Source organism: Adelges cooleyi, unplaced genomic scaffold (genome assembly GCF_023614345.1).
Source record: "Adelges cooleyi isolate 19-005CV unplaced genomic scaffold, UGA_ACOO_1.1 ACOO_flye_CR_arks_rails_tigmint_CR_PRNA_8, whole genome shotgun sequence".
NCBI classification, from domain to species: Eukaryota; Metazoa; Arthropoda; class Insecta; order Hemiptera; family Adelgidae; genus Adelges; species Adelges cooleyi.
In genome coordinates this window covers 136351-156301 of record NW_026096513.1, presented here as the reverse complement: position 1 = coordinate 156301, position 19951 = coordinate 136351, and the positions used below count along the sequence as shown (strand labels likewise).

The following is a 19951-nucleotide window of genomic DNA, read 5'->3' as shown; positions in this document are numbered from 1 at the left end:
TGTTGAAGCTATAATGCATAAATGTCAAAACAGGTATTTATCTCGGTTGGGGTAATTCTTTAACGTGAATAATTTTTCTCCAAGAATATTGTGTAAAGACTTGATCGGTTTTCACTTAATAATTCGATTTTATTTTCTAAATCCAAAACAGTTATTTTCGTCTCATTTTGACCAAAATCGACTTACTGGTTTTGACTGCCCCCCGCCCAAAGAATTGTGTTTACAATTTGATGTGCAGTTGTGTTTTTGACTTTTGATTGGATTTCGAAAACGGACGTTGTTAGTTTTTTTCTAAAGGCACTCGAGACCAGTACGGGTATTGTTGTGTAGAGCCGCTGCAGTGTGTCTCGCGCGATTGTTGTTAAACGACCGACCTGAGCGGCGCAGAGTTTAATAACAGGAAATTAGGTAATCCGACACACCGGTTCCCGTTTATAATGATATTATGCCTATATAAGATCCAAACGAATTTATTGCGAATAATAACAGTAGAACGGCGGACGGACGGTGTTGGCATGACGGCCGACTGCGCTGAAGGGCAACAAATATGGTTTTTTATTTTTATTCGGCGGATTAAGTACAGTATTTTATAACCGTCCGTTCCAGGACCACTGATCCAGCATAACTTCGGTCAAGACCCTCGTGAACATTGTACCTATGTAAATCTATTTTGATAACGGTCACCCATCCGGAAACGGAAAGTGTCATCATAGTAGTATTGTACGCACAGCCGAGTTAAAGAAATATTTGTATTATTAGAAGGCGGCTGTATTATAGTGAAAACATGTTTTGAGAATAAAGTGATATTGAAACAAGTTAAAAACAAAATTAAACTCACAATATTTGCCATTTACTACTATCAATGAGACTTTTTTTTTATATACTATTCTTACTTTTACTTTTTACTTTTTTATAGGTACTATACTTTTTATATACCATTTGTGTATAGTAAATAAACGACTGTTTGAATTACTCTAAGGGTTATTATTTTCGTATACCAACTAACTCTTTGAAATATTATATTTTATTTCTAGAATCGCCTTGTGAGTTGGTAATAATTATGGTAGGCTTGACTGTGACGACTAGTTCAGTGAAATGTCGTCACCGGTTTGTAAAAACAAAACTAATGACATTATTTTGAGAAAAAATAGTCATCTAATTTAGGAGATGACCGGAGTAATAAACTGCACCGGGACGCAGCATAAGCATTTTGTAAAACACACTCTGAAAGAATTATTTGAATATTGTGAGTTTTAATATATTTTGACCTGTAGCCAAAGGCTCGTTGGTAATTGGCTCTATTAAATTTAAGTGGTGGCAACTGAGAATTGTAACGGTAAACCAAAATATGTAAATAACGATAATTCCAACGCGCATTGTAATGATACAATAGGCGTATATTATTTTCGTTGAATATCGATAAAAGTCACTTGGTTACAATGGGGCAACCTTCTGCTATTACAGCATTCACCATTTTCGAAACGAAATTTCTGTTGATTATTCCAAATTTCTTATTTACAGCTCGCAGCGGTCGTTCAGAGCCGATTATCTGTTTGGCTGTTATGCGTATTATAATGCACTACTATACTGTTGACTACAAAAGGCGTCCGCGTTCTGAGGGTATTATAACCGCGCCATACCTGCCTGTATATTTACAGCTTCATGTATACCCACGTGTAACGCTTGTTTAACAGACACGTCCGTAAAACCGGACACGCGACACGAGTGCATGTCGAGTATATTATTACACACACACACACACATCTCGTGTGTATAAGAAAAAAAAAAAAGAAGAAGAAAAAACCGCCAGGACAGACCGAAGGAATCTACCGGGACGCGGTTAGCCCGCGTTGGGTCGGCGGTCGGCGGTGCGGTGCGGCGGGCTACGGCGGTAACACATTAACACGGACGCGCGTCCGGGCTGGCGGTAAATATTATTATATTATATGAAAATAATATTATATTGTTGCGACAATTAAGATTATAATGTTCACGTTAAACTGCTTGCCGTGTGTCGTATAGGTATGCGCAATTAAACAAAACCGAATGGCCGCGCGTTTCGGACGGTGGTGGGGGGACATGATATTAAATTTGTTTTCATTTACTCGGATCTAACTGTGATTAGTCACTAGTGTGTCATTGCCGGTGATCTCCTCTGAGGCAGATGTCCGCTGTAGGTACAAATTAAATGTGAAAAAAGTGTACACAGTATTACTATCATATATCACATCACTGCCGCCGCCGTTGTCGATTATGTTATTATTATATCACGTGCGTTTCTTGGGCGTTGCGTTAAGATGGAAAGAAAAATGTGGTGCAAAGTGAATGGGTCAACCATTAAATACAATGGCAAGATACACACGCGGCCGCCAAGTTCGAGGCTGTACATTATAACGACTCCACTTGCCGCCTCAGTGTATATACATAGCCGCACTACTGGGACACTTCATTAAAACGCCATCAATCAGCTGCACACCGCCGTCACTTTATACTGAGAGAGGAGAGAGAGAGCTGAAGCTGATAATAGCGTTATTGCCGCTGTATAGGCACATTATAATGTGTTGTAGGTACACCTGTCGTTGCCCGTGCACTTCAGCCGGCAAGGCTGTTGCGTTCCGCGCGATCGACCCGCCGCCGAGAGCACATATTTGTGCGACTTGCACAACCAGTGTTGCAGTTACACATACCCTCGACATAATAATAATAATAATGTGTATTTAAGTACATACCGAGATACCGAAAAATCTCTGCGCACAAAATAATATAAGGTGCAGATACCCGGACTCCGTCTTATTTTCGTTTTTGTTTCGAAATCATGTTGTACGGTGTGATTATGTCGTCAAAATAAATATTAAATAATATTTATACAGTACGAAATGGCATGTTTCTTCTTTTTATTACCTATAAAAATTAATAAATCATTTTTAAATAGGTACATAAAAAAAAAATACCTTAAAATATTTTTTTTTGTCTAGCCTGGTTACTAACAGCTATTTTACATGTCAATAGCAATTGAAGTTCGTTTTGCACCACGTTATAGTCTCGAATATATCTGAATTTTGTCGGAGGATTGCAATTTTTTTTTAAAATTTTTAATTATCACAGATATGCCGCGTGTAATAATTATATTCGTGTCGATAAAATAATTTGCTACCTGACGGTGGTCCGTGCCAAGTATTTGTTTTACGACTGCCACGCCGGACGAGAGGCGCATTTCGATTTACAGAAGGAAAAACAAACACTATATTCCGTGCACGTCGTACGCGCATATTATTCCTCTATTTTTTTTTTTATTATTTTTTTTTATTTACCGCATGCGATATACTGAATATAATTCGACACCGCAATAACGCACATTTTACGTGTAATGTCCATGTGTATACACGATTATAAAATATACCTAGGAATACACTATACATATTATATAGGTTCAACCGTGACATTTATGTAATTACACCGCGACACGTTGGCGCTATAACATTATATCGACTATTGTTACAATATTGTGTTGTACATATGGGCATTAAGCTGTTGTAATGTAAGTTCCTTGGACCGGAAGACGTTGTATGCAATGAGAAACGAAAAGCTCGGGCCATCGAGATAATGCGTGCAATATTTGATATTTCAACGGTTTTCAATAGTCGCCGAGTAGGTATATTATATATATTTTTTTACTGCCCATAACGTTCAAGTGCCGCAATGGTCGAACCATAGACCCATGTATATTCACTATTGGTTAATCTATCGTCTACGGGCCAGACGGTCTTTGTCGTGACCAAGGTGTATTAAAAACAAATTAAGCCGTATATTTTGCCGCTTTGACGGCGCGTTTCCGACGTTTCCGAGTGGGCGTCAGCGCAAATGGACCGAAGTCGTTATATGAGTTTCCAAAAACATTTTACATTTGTTACAAGGTTGCCTTGCACAACGTCCAAACAGATGGCTTGGACTATGCAGATTTACGTCGTGGCTTACACAAAAATCCCTACCGTTAACCTATATATATATATATATATATATTTTATTTATGTAATTTTATGTACAGTAATATGATATAATATAGGTCGACGTCCGAAGGATGTCCGTGGGAATACCCAAAAACCGCCAAGGGAAGCAATATATACTGTCTCTTGGTCTAGCGTTCTGTGGCGTTTCCCCCGAGTAATTCGGGTTGCCTAAACGTAACGCCGCGGTATTTATGCGACCATATGTCTTGTGTTGTTTCCCCGCGTTGGCCATAAATAATGCCACGGAGACCCATTAAGACACGGCCCACGCTCAACGCTACGGTCCGGTGATGTGGTGGCCGCGTCAGGTGGCGTTTATTATAGTGTGTTGATAATGTATGGTATGGTATATAGGTACATGTACAAGATGTACGCGCGTTGCCAAAAACCGTTTCCGTGTACTTAATTTTAAATACGTTAACACGCAGTTTTCGGTATTTTTTTTATTACAGTTGTTTTTTTCTCGAAAATTTGTCGGTCCTCGAGACCGACGTCGGGCAATGATTTACACGATTATAGGTACCTTTATACTATAAGGAACACTGCGTGTTTCGGGTTGTCGTTATTATTATCATTATTACTACCCATATAAACCGTATTAACACAGATCAAACGCGATAAACCAAAAACGAGCGTTCCGTAAGCGTTTCCACCGGTGTACAAGAACGGCCGGTTTATAATATTATTCCGTTTAAATGTAAAAACGTGTAGATAAGGTTCAATCGTCAAGTTTGTCGGCGATAAAACTGAAAACGTAAGCACCGACCGGAGACTTAAACGCCCGCACGCCAGATGTCCACCGCGGACGGTTTCGAACCAATAACGATATTTTGTAATGAGTCCTTGGGATTTGCCTAAGCTATTAACACGGGCGTTCGTAATTTGCGGTTGTATCTGCAATTTATATATATTTTTTTATTGATTACCTCTATATTATGCAGTGTATACACAAACGACGGTTGCAGCGATAAATTACCGCCGTAACGGCTGTTGTGTACAATGCATTAAAATAAAATATTGAAAACAAAGAAAATATACAGCCTTCGGTTCGAATATTTAAGCTACTGACTAATTGTTTTTTGTTTTTTGTTTTTATCCAGAGTCCAGACTTCGATTCCATGTTGCAAGGACTCATGGTCGAAGACCAACACGTCATTAAGTCCAGAACGGAGCCGGTGATGTGCGATTTCTTCGAGGCGACTGGGCTGGCCACCAGGCCCGGCGACCAGAACTTGAGCAACCACCACCCGGACGATTCGCAGGAGGCACCGTGGTTCGAGATGAACGAAGTGGTGGATCCGAACATGTTCTCGCCGTTGGACGATCAGTCGTTGCAGGTCACCCACGTCAAGGTGGAAGCTCCCGAAGCCAACAGTCCCGAATACCAGAGCGTGGCCAGCCCGGGACTGTACACCCCGTCGTACTTGCACGTGCACTACCACCACCACGACCACCACCACCAACAGCACCACCACCATCACGGGTACTTCCCGAGAGTCGCCCCCATGACGCCCCCCATATCGGAGCCGGGATCTCCCGGCAAACGGCGAACGCCGCCGCCGCCTTATCCCGTCCGGACAAACGTCCAGAGGACCATGAAGTTCAACCGCAGGAACAACCCCGACCTGGAGAGGAGGCGGACGCACCATTGCAATTTTGGCGGTAAGTACGTGATATTATTTACAAAGGGACGTAAAATTGGTCATTATTGTATTACTATACAGATTAGAAGAAACATATTATCATCAACATTTTAGTAGATGACCCGAGTCCGAAGCAGACACCTCTCATATTATAACGGCCGAGGGTTTTGGTCGTTGTGTTTATTTAAATGATAACTAATGGTTCAACTAGAGGGGGGCTGGGGAAGTATGGCTTAAAATAGTTATGATAAATCCTGCTATTTCTACAAGCGCATTTTGCATTTAATCAATTATTCGAGGGTACTATAGTCTTTATGATGATATTATCATCCAATAAAATGTTTTTGGTCTACGGGCTATATTTCTTTTATTACATTTTGGACCGGTTTGTATAGTAACGCGTTGAACGCGGGTTTTTATTAATATTGTGTTATTATACATATAAACGTATAATGTAATGTACAAAACTAATCTCGCTCTTCTCGTGTGCGTTTCAGGTTGCAACAAAGGATACACCAAAAGCTCTCACCTAAAAGCGCACCAAAGAATACACACCGGTAATATATATTCGTACATAATCTAATATACTCGTCCTATATGGGCTCAAATCGTGTATATATATTGTTTATATAGCTGTTGTAACGTGCGCCCGTTTATATATTTATAATATAATATAATATAACAGGTACAACCCATTAGAGGGTTATCGGTCGGCATCAAACGGCCACGACGGCGACATTCCAGAAAACGCATCACTTATGCACATATAATCTATACATATATATATATATATTCCTATGTGTATAATATGCTATACCGACTAGGATCCGCGTCTCCTCGGTGTGTTTTCATGAATGAAATCTACCACCTCCTGCGTAAGGGTATCACTTGGCGGGCGCCGCTATTGTCGTACACACAATATCGGAAATCCTTCGGCCGAGTCCGCTTACAGAGCCGCCCCTTTGGTTTTCATTTCGTTGTTTTGCGTTTCTTATTATTATGGTTGTTATTTTTTTTTTTCGCCGTGGCACCATCGCCAAACACCGTGTAATCGATTCGGGACGACGCCACTTGGCTTGGCTCCGGTCGTTTTGCGCCGGCGCGACGACATCCTGCTGTACGGTGTAGTGCATACAATTGACATGATACAATATAATATGTAACGACTATAACGATAAATCGCATTAAGTAAGACGGGCTTGCGAAATCGGCAAGATTTGGGTCCCCCTTGTAAAATAGTATTGCGCGCCGTCGCCAAGTACTGCGGCTGAGAATCCCAAAAAGTACACAAGAAATAATAATTGTAATCGCCCAACCGTTATACTATCCAAGAACCTTCGAAATAACAACAGTCAGTCGGGGGTTTGATTGTAATTCGCCATCGTTTTTGAAATTTAATCTTGACCTTTTCGTCCCAATCCATTTTGGGCATATTTTTACATTTTAGTCAAAAGAGCCTCAAACCATCTATTTTATTAAGGAGTAGAGTGTAGGCAATTTTTCGATAAATAGCGTGTACTTACATAGCACATTTATACTTATTTTCAACTTTCAGAATGCATATGTGTATTTCGAGAGATGCGTTTTCTGGCGAGCAGAATCGTTTTAGGGCATATTTAAATTTTTCTGTTTTTCGATAGACAAACAGTAGGTAAGTAAGACGTATTGTAAAGTGTAAATGTTTTGTTGAATTATAAATTGGACAATGTAGTTTATAAATCTTAGTTTACCTCACGAGTATTCTTATAGACTCAAAATTAATTTTAATAAACGCGCGTTTATTTAGGCAAAATAATAACAAACAGTGGCCATCCCATGGACTTTAGTCCAGTAGTCAGTTGTGTGTACTGTACCTCGTTGTTGCATGCATATCTTTTGGCAGGTAGTACAGTGAAGTACTTAGTCAAAAATCTCTGTCTCTACGGTCAAAATGAAAAATCCGTTATCGACCCCCCCCCCTTTTTGTTTGTACTTGCCAATACGATGAGTAGAATTTCTGACGTCCTCGTTAGTCGTATTGGGACGGTTTTTTTTTGTATATAATATAATATTGTAATTATGGCGGTTTTGATGATTTCATCGAATCGCCGGCTGCCGGCTATCATCGTCTGGTCGGAAGTTGTTAATGTGCGTTTCGCCGTCTTAGGTTTGATGCCATTAAATATTAATATTGTTATTTTTTTTTTGGGGGGATTAATTAGACGATGGCGAACCGACCCGTTTGATTATTTCATCGGCCGACGCTAGAGTCGAGGTAGGTACGTGACGTGTATGCATAATACGGTCAAGTACACGAATTTGCCTATACTTACCGCAGGGGCGTGTCCGACAACACGGGCATGTGTCTGAAATTATTTTACACGTTTAAATTATAGATACCTATAGGTACCCCTTCGTCATTAAGCGTACAAAGAATCGTCGGACGCATTAAAAAACAAAAATCCCAAAACGGCGACTGCCGGTCTATAATACACATGTTATATATTAAAAATAAGATTAGTATCCACATGCGCGATAGTGATAGATTTCGTTGAATCCAATTAACCCGCCGTACGTTTCACACTGTATTTCGGCAAATTCGGCCATTATAAAATAATTATTATATCGTCTATTGATTGTTTTTTTTTTTTTTATACAACATCAATTAATCGGTTCGGATCGATGAACTGTGCCTAACCGTCGACTTATACCTACGACTCGCGAAAATAAAATACGTCACAATTTAGTGCTCATTTTTGGAGTTGTTGGATATTATATAATACTAAATAGTAATTATTAAAACATAAAAATAACTTATTTTTCGTTTTTAACATATTAATTTGTACAGTAGTTATAGCAATATATAATTTAAACAAAAAAACCCAAAGTATAGCTTAATATAAAAGTTTTTTTCTGGTTTTTGTGAAGCACAACCTTTTAGTTTTTTATTCGGAACTCATATTTTGTAGAACATAGTCGACAAAATTTGTATAGATGATACATTACCTTGTGTAAGCAAATAATTGTTGTCTGAGCAATGTAGAAAATGCTGTTCAGCAATACAAAAAGCTACAGCCAGGTATAGATAGATATGGTGCAATGCCTAAAGGAAAATATTTTAATTATATCGCATTCAAATCTCTATATTGGGCCCGTAGCGGTTTGGACTTGACTTCCCGGTCCCGGTCGTCTGCTTATGGGTATCCTTTAGACACTACAATGGGTTGTTCCGACCGGGATGACTCGGTGGGCTTCGAGAGAAAGTGGAGACTTTAATAATATACGGGTCGCGTTTAAAGTATACACACACACACTCACACACAGGACGATATGTGTCCTATACGCGGCTTATGTATTCGAACGTTTATGACTCGAGACGATCATAGTAATTATCACGTGCCGCCAGTGGAATTATAATATGGCGATTATTGTTAGCACGCGAGATAATATTATAATATGCACGGATAAATATGTATAATACTATGTGTGTGCGTATGACGACTCGAAAAAGAAACGCTTCTAATTCGTGATTGTGTACAGTGTGTGTGTGTGTGTATATATGTTATTTTTTTTTTTTTTCACTTACAAACGCACACACACATGCAATAAGGCCTGAGGCCAAAAACGGCTCATGGAAGTATGTCGTCTCGGCCGCCGTGTGCGCGTCTCCGTCGCGGGTACACACATAAGACGGAGAGGTCCTCGACCCTGGACAAGACAAAACGGTCTATGAATATAACTGACGTGTATGTGTGTGTGTGTTATAGTATACATATATATATCTGTACCGTATAGTGTATATAGACACACTGTACACACATACACGAAAAATTTGTACCCGAGGCTTTTAGTGTGTGGTGTGTGTGTGTGCGATGATGACGATAATAATAATAATGGTAATAATAGTATAAGATAGACAATACACGAAAACAATATATGTATAATAATAATAATAATATTCGCGCGGAGACAGCGCGAAGACGACGGTGTAATGCACAATATTGTTTGTCGATCGGAAGCCAATGAACATTTTGAGGTTTTTTATTTTTATTTTTTGGCATTGTGTCGTACACACGTACGTGCCGGCGTATAAAACACCGATTTTTGCTTATTGTTTACAATCACGTGCGGTTTTTTTTTGTTTTTTAACGGCATTCCTTTTCAAATAAATAATAAACGCGTGTAACCGTCGCACGGCGACGGATTATAAAAAATATACAATATTCTCTACGGCGCGCGTTTAACGGAAAACTTGTAAAAAGTCAGACAAAAGTCTGTCAGTAAAACACAAGCTGTTGTAATGCGGTTTTTTTTGAAATCCATTCCGTCCAGTCGTTAAGCGCGGATGTTGCTCTAAAAAACAAAAAAGTTTAAAAATCGCTATCATTCCCTAAGTACGATACATTATAATTATTACATTAATAGTGTAGGGCTTAATGTATAGGTAAACCGCTGTCGAGCATGTCTTTTTGAGAACGTTTTCTTGGCCCAAAGTCGTTCGGGAAACATATTGTGTAAGCCGTATAAACGTTTTACTGATTGTTATATTATTTTGAAACATGTTTTCGACGCGCTTGCCCGTCGTTAATACAATACCTATATCGAGATAGGACCGTTATATTTTGTGTAATGGTTTGGCCAATGGCGTTTTGGTTTTACGGTCTGTCCGGTCGAGTTTTTTTTAAATGGCCCTTAAACGCGATTTTCGGACATGATTTCGACAGAATTAATTAGCCCGACAAACACTTGAACGTGCACTCATTAAGTGCTCGCCCCGGCTAAGATGGTATCTACCGAGCGGGGTCGTCGTGCGATTTTTGTCGCCACGTTCTGTCAAAAAAGTCAACGCCATAAAAAAAAAAAAAGCTTTAATTCTTTACACTCGATCTAACGCGATAACGCCCGTATTCCTTTTCTTATATTTTACAGATGCGGTTTCGTTTACAATAGTAATAACGATATTATAATGATACTATAGCTCGACCGTGTGTGCAGCAACCGCCAATAAAATGCTATTGGGGGGGGGGGGTCCGGGGATGACCAATTAAAAAGAGATAAGCTGCCCGTGCCGTTTGCGCATTGTATATTATAGCTGATGCAAATCTCATCGCCGCCGTTTCAATAATCTAGATCGTGGCCGTCCTGTTGTTAAATATCCAAACGAACGCGTATGGGGGGGGGGGGGTTAACGCTTATGGGTAATATACCTATGCGATATTGCAAGCATGCATTGTATATAATTTCTCGCCCACACGCGACAAGCGAACTTGCACGCAAAGTCATTAATTACAATCACAATACAACGTGCTTTGTGTGTCTTTTTTGTTTGTTGGTTAAAGTTAGCAAAATTATTAAACGATTGTTTTGTATAATATTATGTACCCCGCCGGATAAGTAATAGGACGCCGTCGTAACGCCACTCGGGGGTCGAAATGGAATTTATAACCAAAACCCGATAAGATAATGTGCGGTTGCGTGTCCGTATGGATGACAATATATAAAGCTTACAAGTCGTACCTACTGTGTGTGTGTGTGTGGACACGATGTCGGTAGTTCCTAAGTGTATAATTTATTATCACGTGAATAATATGCGTCGCACGCGCTCCTCATTACACACGTGTAAGTTGTAACACGCCGTGATTGCGCGAGAGACTTAAACGCCCGGCGCAAGATTTGTTCGGAAGCGTGACACAATATCAATATTGTCTTCAAACGGATAGCACGCCCAAAAAAGCTGTCAAAATTCGAGCGTTGATTTTAATAATAACGGCTGCTAATAGTAGTCTGAAATTGTTTTTGGTACTCTAGAGAACATGTAGTTTACATTGTGTTGTAGCCACGGCTCTAATATTATGCGTCTCGTTGTTTTGACCAATTTACATACAATATAAAATTATCTATTTTACATAATGCTCGGCCATGCAGAGACAGCGTGGACACTCTGCAGGTATTCCGCAAAACATCCCAATAGAATAATGTAAACGATGACGGTGATCGATAGCAGTCCGAAGGATAGGTGTCCGATGTTGTTATTGTAGATCATTACGTATCCGACCCACGTATGCGTTTATATGTTTGTTTTAAAGTTTTTTTTCCGCGTGCCATGAGAAATATGTTTTTTCCGCTGTTTCAATTATTGTGTATAAAATATTTGAAAAATTTTGAAACAAAAATACTATCAAAACATATAATAAATTACAATAAAAAATGAACGCATATGTAATAGAAATCGTTGCTTCAGCTCGTAAATAAAAAAAATCCCATACATTTTTTTTTAAAAATGTTCGGTCGTCCACATTTCTTGCACGCTCATAATTGATAAAAAATTACCATTTTGTAATGATAGGTATAATTTTTCAAGCGATATAAACCGTCGACCAAAAACGTGTAGTAACTATAAAATCATTGATAAAAATAAATAATATTTTTTTCCTTTTTCATCGCCTAGTGAGCCAAATCTTAAAACTTAATCCACCGCTATGACTTCATGCACTCCAAACTATTCCATGTGTCTATTTATCACATCTACTTCTCCTTCGGTCTGTCTGTGCCCAATATAAATCTAAATGTCTATCTAAATCCCTTGACCGTGATCTCTCAATCTTGTTTTATTATTTCATTTTTTTTTTTACCCTTTTTCCGTGTGGCCAGACCAACTATCGCAAGTCCATTGCTTTCAAAAAATGGGCTTATCCCAATAGGTAATATGACGTGGCGGTCGTTTGTAATACAGTCGTTGAAAAAAAATTAGCAAGATTTTGCACGATTAATCTTGAAATCTAAATTGGCCATTCGTTTAGCATAAGTGACCTACCGGACGACTGTCAGGTGTCAGTGTGTTTTTTATGTGAAAACTAAAATTTCATAATTAATAATAACTGCTCTGAAAAACGCCTGCCCACTCAATCACACCACTACCATTTGTCCAAGTCTGTATGAGGGGGAGGGGGGTCAAAACTTTGCTCAACGTCGAGTATAATATAGTCCGGGTCGTTTTTCACGGTAAACACATAGTGCGCAAAGCGGCGGCAAGTCTTTTTGATGTTTTTTTCTTCTCCGTCTCGCACACAGGGTCGAGCCGTGACCGTGTTCTTGTTTATTTTCGTGCGCGCGCATTTATACAATGTAATTCTCATAATAATAACAATACACACTTGTACATCATATCGGGTGCACGCATAAAGCGCCACCGCGCCCACCGAGTGGGTTAAGTTGTTGTATGCATAAAGAGGCGATTTATTAATTATTATTGACCCCGCAAGGTACTTAGGTCGCCGCTAATTTCTCGACAATCGTATAAAAACACACATTAGTGTCACTTCCGAATATTTATTTTGAAATTTATTTCGACACAACGCGCCCGGCAAACACACCGTCTGTTTAAACGGGGATAGCGTCGACTCGTGTAGGCCGCCGACGCGACTACTCGGGTATTTATTTCTTCTTATTCTAATTTTTTTTCTTCTTCGCCACTTTATATCTTCATTTTCCTATCCGATAACGTATTATCGAGGCATAACGACCAGTTCGTACCTCGGCGATGTAGGCTGTCGATTTAGATATTATAATGTGCCGTCGGGGCAAAACAATAATCATACCGATAGTGTATATTGTGTACTATTATCAAAACCCGTTTTGTTTTTTTTTTTTATATAGTGGCGTTTGTTCGTGGACAATTCCTTTACTTTGTATATTATTGTCACCTATCTATATTCGTCAAACGGGATCTAGACAATCTCCGGCGTCTACAAATATACATAATACTGTACTGTGTGTACCTTTTTTTTATGTGTGCGGTGGAAAAATCTATACGGTTTGAATTTTTTCTGACAGACCCGGTTGTCTTCCACGACGGTCGTCTTCCTCTTGTTCGCGGATGTGTATGGTCGATGATGTACAAAAAAAAAAAACAGATCACGGCTTAAAATAGTATTATTAATGATAATTATTGATGTCCGTAGCGAATTTTCATTTTTTTTTTCTTTCACACTACACACGCGTCACTCGAGGTGCGGTGCTGATGTAAGCGCGTTGTGATATCATTTTTCTTTTTCGTGTCATACAAAATAATAATAATAGCATGTGTATAATATTATTATGGTCGACAAATAACAGTGTTGTGTACCCCTGTCGGATATAGTCGGCCAAAGCGATAATAATAATTATACCGAAAGAGAAAACGTACTCGCTCGTGTGTGTGTGTGTGTGTACATATGACACAAACACATCCGCTATGGGATGGCACGGATCTGTGTTTGTGGATTTTTGACTTTTGTGTACTTACAATACCTCTCGTTAAGCGTTCGGGGATTTTTTTTGTTTTTTTTTTTTTTTTTTGGGAAAAAAGCAATTTTTGCGATTGTGTTTGTCTTGTACACAATGTTACAAACATAATAGAAAAATAACAAACGAACATTGTCTTCTTTTTTTCGGCGGCCAATTCAGATAGGTACTTGACGTCGAGCGTACCGACTCTAAAATCCGTCGAACTGAACGTTAGATAAAACGAAAAATAAAAATACTTTCAACCCTTTTACCCCCCCCCCCACTCATCCCCTAGTCCACTCCGGCGGATCCGTGTAAAACGACTACCGCCAATTTTCCTATGGTTTCATCCGGAACAAACGCCGCGTGTGTGTGCAATGTGTGTGCGCTTATACAACATACCTCTACACATGATATTAACTTGCGGGACTCTGCCGGATGGTCTAATTTTCCACTCGAGCGGCCGCGTAAACTGTGTTGAATATTATTGTCAACCGTATCGTCATATATTATTACTATTATTATTAGGTACATTATTTTATACGGACGGGGGGTTTGAAATTAAAAAAAAAATATATAATAATATAATAAAACACTAAATTTAATGTGTGTGTGTGTAAAGTGCGTATCACGTCGAGCCGTGAATGTATATAACAATATATATATTTTGTACATAGGATCTCTGGTCGAGTAACGCCGAAATTATAATGGTAAACAATATGTTCTTAAGCGACACGACTGTGTGTACCCTTACCTATATTGTGTATAAATTACAACGCGGGGTTCGATACCATGTACTGTATTTATACAATATACATCTATATAAAACATTGTTGTGTACATAAAAACTGTAGTAAATTGTCGAAGCGGACGACAGGGCCAATGGGTCTGACCAAAAGTGTAATTTTGTTTTATATTTTTCAAATATTATGTCCTGACGGTTTTTTTTTTGAACTTGCCTTTTTCACGGGACGTGACTCGGCTTCCGTCTCTACGTGCAACCCACGCGCTATATTCGATTTGTGTGTGTGTGTGAGTATTATGATTATAATATTTACCTAAAAATATTTTCCTTTTGACGGGACGCATTAATATGTAATCTAGTTGTTCAACTCGAGGAAGTCGTCCGTACGTTTGTCACCACCGAATCAAATTAGGATCGCTGTCCGTTGCCCACCTCCTACCCTTTCTATTGTGTTTTGACATACATTGAAACTATCATCGGATACACACACTGATCATTTACACGGTCCAACCAGAGAGCGTGTAATTTAAACAGTTTTCCGCCTCGTTAATTGTTTTTACAATACAAAAAAAATGTAACGCAAGAAAGACTTATCATGTAATTTGATCGAGAACCATCTCCAAAGGCCCAACAAAACAAAATTAACCCCCTTCTCTAGTAAACATGTAATAAAAGCTATGTTTAAGATATTATGTGAGCTTTCTCGCAAGATATTTGTTGGATTTTTAACAAAAACATCTAAAAAATAACAAAAGCATTTCATTTGCACAACAAAGCTACATTTTTTACATTAAGTACACAAAAAATGTATTTCAAATGAAATAATTCAAGTACAACAATTTGATAAATTTGAACTAGAGAATAAAAAATGTATTTCTTATCCTTTATTTGCAAATTAATATCTAGTCTCCTGTATAATGTAATATAATATTGAATCAAATAATTTATAAGACACTAACATTATTCAAAAGAGTACACTGAACCGTAACTTGGCCAGTCTCACCCTCGCAGTGTTTATACAATATTATTATTATTATTATAATGTTGTACGGCCGACTTGTGAAGTTCAACACTACTATTGTTCCGATTTCGCGAGCCGGCAAATGAAATTTGAATATTTTCTCGATGGATTTAGCCAACAAACTACAAACACATCATTGTCATCAAAATGGCCAAGGCCGTCCATTCAACCTTTTGTCATCGTCTTTCCGGCTTTAAAAAAAAAAAAAATGTACTAATAATAATAACAATAATCTAACAAGTCGGTCGAGTGGGCCGCTTAAAATTTCAATCGTTTGAGAGTTTCGAATTGGTTTCTTAAACACAATTGAACATTGTTATATTATGTCGCGGGACTACATTATAGTAGAGCGTGGGCTCAACTCTAGTGTTTACCCGTGTCCGCGTAAAACAATGGCGACCGTTTGTACCTATGTATATTGTCGATGATGGTATGTGTGTGTGTGTGTGTGTATGCGTTTAATATAATAAGTAATAACAATATTTACCGTGTAACTTGTAAGTATGGAGAAAACAAAATTCGCGGACCGAGAAGACGACCCACGTGCGTTCGACTGTGTGTTAATTTTCGAACTCGGCCGAATATTGTACCTCATTGTCGACCAATTAAAACAGAAACTCTACTCTCCCGGGTCGAACGTGGGAAGCCAAATATTGTTATTTTGCCTATACCTATACTCGTGCTGTGCGTATACTATTTTTGAGTACTCTTGATAATTATGTCGGCGTACAATAGCGGAGTTTTCGAAAGTCGACCGATTGTCCTGCTCATTTTTTTGTATTTTTTTTGGATTGCCAACCGTTATTGTAATGCAGACAGCTAAACCTGTGGAACGGCTCTGGCTCGGATGCACAGACAGGAAAGGAACACGTCTATAGGGTTTTCAATTTTTTTTTTATTATTATAATTTTCATAATGTGCAAAGCTAAGAAAAGTTACTTTTTTTTATTTAAACTAACTAAAATTAATAAAAAAAAAAACCCACAAGAACCAAAATACACCTGTATTCTAAAGTTGGATTTTAACCCTACACCATACAATACATTGTATCATCCACGATACAACCACAGTATAAAACACTATGTACACTTGATATATTAGTTAATTTGTTTGCACATTAATTGCATTTATTTGTGCGGCGTAGGCTCAAAACGACGACATAGTAACAGTTACCACTGGTTGAAAATAAATAATTTCCATATGCATGTGTATATAATGACGATTGAATTACTGTTGACCATACCAAAACGGCTACTTTGTTGAATAACGACTATAGGTACGGTTACGGTTACTTGTTACAATATTATTGTTGGTAATCGGTAATCAGAGTACACGTTGCCCAACACCGCGATGACGCAGTTGTTCATGTCCGTGTGGTTTTTTTTCTGTTACAGGCGAAAAACCGTACAGGTGCACATGGTCGGCGTGCGAGTGGAGCTTCGCCCGGTCCGACGAGCTGACCAGACACTACAGGAAGCACACGGGCGACAAACCGTTCAGGTGCGAAGTTTGCGAACGGTGCTTCGCCCGGTCCGACCACTTGGCGTTGCACAAGAAACGCCATCAACCCAAAAGCGTGCAACAGCACCAGCAGCTGGAGCTTCCCATGGTGGCCGCCGCCGTCAAAGCCGCCGTCGACCCGCAACATCAGCTGGGACAACTCCAACACCATCAGCAGCAGCAGCAACAACAACAACAACAACAACAACAACAACACCACAACCACAACCCCCATCAGCAACAACAACAACAACAACAACAACAACTACAACAGCAACAGCAAAAACACACAATGATGATGCAGCTGAACGGTGGCGTAGCTTCCGTCGGTGACGCGTCCGTCAGGCAAATGGTTCCGGTTTGATGTGTAATATGTTTCCTATGGGCTGTGTTTCTTTTTTCGGGTTAACCGAATCAAACTTAATGTAAAAAAAAAAAAGAAAAAATAAGAAGAAGAAGAAGAATAAACACTCGAGTCGGCGTTTCCGTTTCCGGGCGACAAGTGTTTTGTCGTTTTTGGTTATTTTTTTTTTTTTTTGTTGTTGATTTCTGCACTGGGGCTTTTGACCCGCCGCGCCGTTTTCGGTCTGCATACAATATACAGGAATTTTTCGTCGACAATGACACCTTAACGAACGGCCATTGTGCGGTGTATATTTATATTTATATATATATAGTGTGAAAAAAGTTATTATTATCATTACCAAGCGTAATGGCGAGAGGAAACAAAAAGAACGGATAAGCGACGGGCAACAAAAAAAAAAAAAAAAAAAAAACGGCTTCGGGGCGACCTCGTCCGTTCGGGTCAACTCCAGCACACAAGCGTTCCTATTCAATTTCTTGGAGTACATAATATACATGTATAATACACAGTAGTAGGTATACTAGCATGATATAGTGTAGAAAATAGTAATAGTGGTAGTACAAGTAGTAATATGGAATATTAATAAATAATACACATAGTACTCGCACAATACACTATGTTCAAGTAGGTTTTATTCATATTATTATTATTATATAAATACTTATTAGCGACCGGTTGTCTGTAATATGGTGGCCCCACAAGCTATATTATTATATTATATTATATTTATTGTCCAAACGATAATAACATGTAACAAGAAAATATGTCTCCTATTATTATTATTATATTTAATCGTCATCTCCGCGTGTGATTAATGAACACTTTACATTATGTACACTTAACGCAGCGCACAATGCCAAGCTGATTAATAACGGATCGCCACCAGATATAGCAAACCTAAATATTATGTACATCTATAACAATCTATTACTCACCTCGCTCTAGTGTTAAATGTCCTTTTGAGTCATCTTGAAAAATATCTACTAATGCGATTCTTAGCCTACACGCATATCGTTTCCTATGTGTATAATAATATTATAGTATAATATTTTAGTTATTGTGTATGCGTTTTGTATTATTAAAACATTTTTTTTTTCTCGATATTTTTGTTGCAAAAATAATTCATATCGAGCCAGTACATAAATAATTTATATTATTGTAAAAAAAAAACCCACATTAATATTCGAAGCCAAATCGAACGGGAAAAGCTTTATTCCGTTACATTACTACTTTTGGTTTTTATTTTCACAAGTTGTTCAATTTTGTATTTATATTATTATTATTATTGTTTGCCAGAATACCAATAGTTGATAGTGTCGGCCCTTACCGTCGACGTTAGATGTAAAAATAAAAAACAAATGTCTACAATATGTTAGTTGTTAGTAATTTCAGAGTATTATATGTACATAATATTATTATAATACGATAGCTTTAGAGAAACACACATTTCCTCATAATGTAAATAGTAATTATTATAATTTTGTAATATACCTATGTAGGTTATCATTAACGGCGAAACCGTATTATATATTATGAAAAATGTTTTTGTACAATTTGTTATTTTGTTAGAGTTTTTAAAACCCCACTATAGGTATTATTAACTTTACTGTAAAGTGCATATAACATGGGCACTCGCCTTCGCCATCTTGCTCTCCACCAACAACATGTTTCACTCTTTTTGTAACGTTTCGTCTGTTTGTTATTTTTTTAATTGTTTTCCAAATTCGATTTTTATTTTATTAATATTGTTTTCGTATACTTTTTTTTCTAAACCGTTTTACCGTTTTATGACGATGCACTATGAACATAATATTATATTACAGTACTAATAGTTTATTGTGTAGAGCACTCGAAGTACACTTATTAGAATTTTTGTCTCTTACCTGTTTTCAACGCGAATGCTAAGAGAATAAATAAACCAAAGATCGTCTCCGAGCAAACAATCAGAATCAAAGTAATAGTTTATTATATATATTTTTTTTTTTTTAATAGAATAGCGAACCACAGTCGTCTGATCTCATTATTCAAAACCAAAATCCATTTACAAAAGCGATTTTGTGTATGTTGAAACAATATAATTATTATTTTTTAATAATAACATATCATAATAACATTTTATACGCAGTTATTATTAATATATAAATATATATATATATTTTTTTATTCGTTTCATAAAACCCAAACTTTCAGATAAATTAGTATTCCGTTATAACGATACAATATGTTGTTAGTGACAAAAGTATATACCTATATATAATATATATTATATATTTATAAAAAACTTGTATTACTTTTAAGGCATTACGTTTAGAAATTGTACAAAATTCAAATTTAAGTCGCCTAAATTATTATTATTATTATTTTGTTAGAATTAATTTTTTTTATAATCCTTATTTGTTTTTTGTTAAGATGATGTCGCCGGGGGCG

At 37.8% G+C, this 19951-nt stretch overlaps 1 protein-coding gene across 1 annotated transcript in view; it reads left to right on the top strand.

The window, feature by feature from the left end:
- LOC126845609 (zinc finger protein squeeze-like) overlaps window positions 1-19732 on the top strand; it is an 82435-nt gene extending 62703 nt beyond the window's left edge. Inside the window, exons 4-6 of the mRNA XM_050584365.1 lie at window positions 5108-5669; window positions 6148-6207; window positions 17055-19732. Coding sequence (XP_050440322.1) covers window positions 5108-5669; window positions 6148-6207; window positions 17055-17524 — 1092 coding nt within the window. The 3' untranslated portion in view covers window positions 17525-19732. The remainder of the gene's footprint in view (window positions 1-5107; window positions 5670-6147; window positions 6208-17054) is intronic.
- Window positions 19733-19951: the final 219 nt, after the last annotated feature.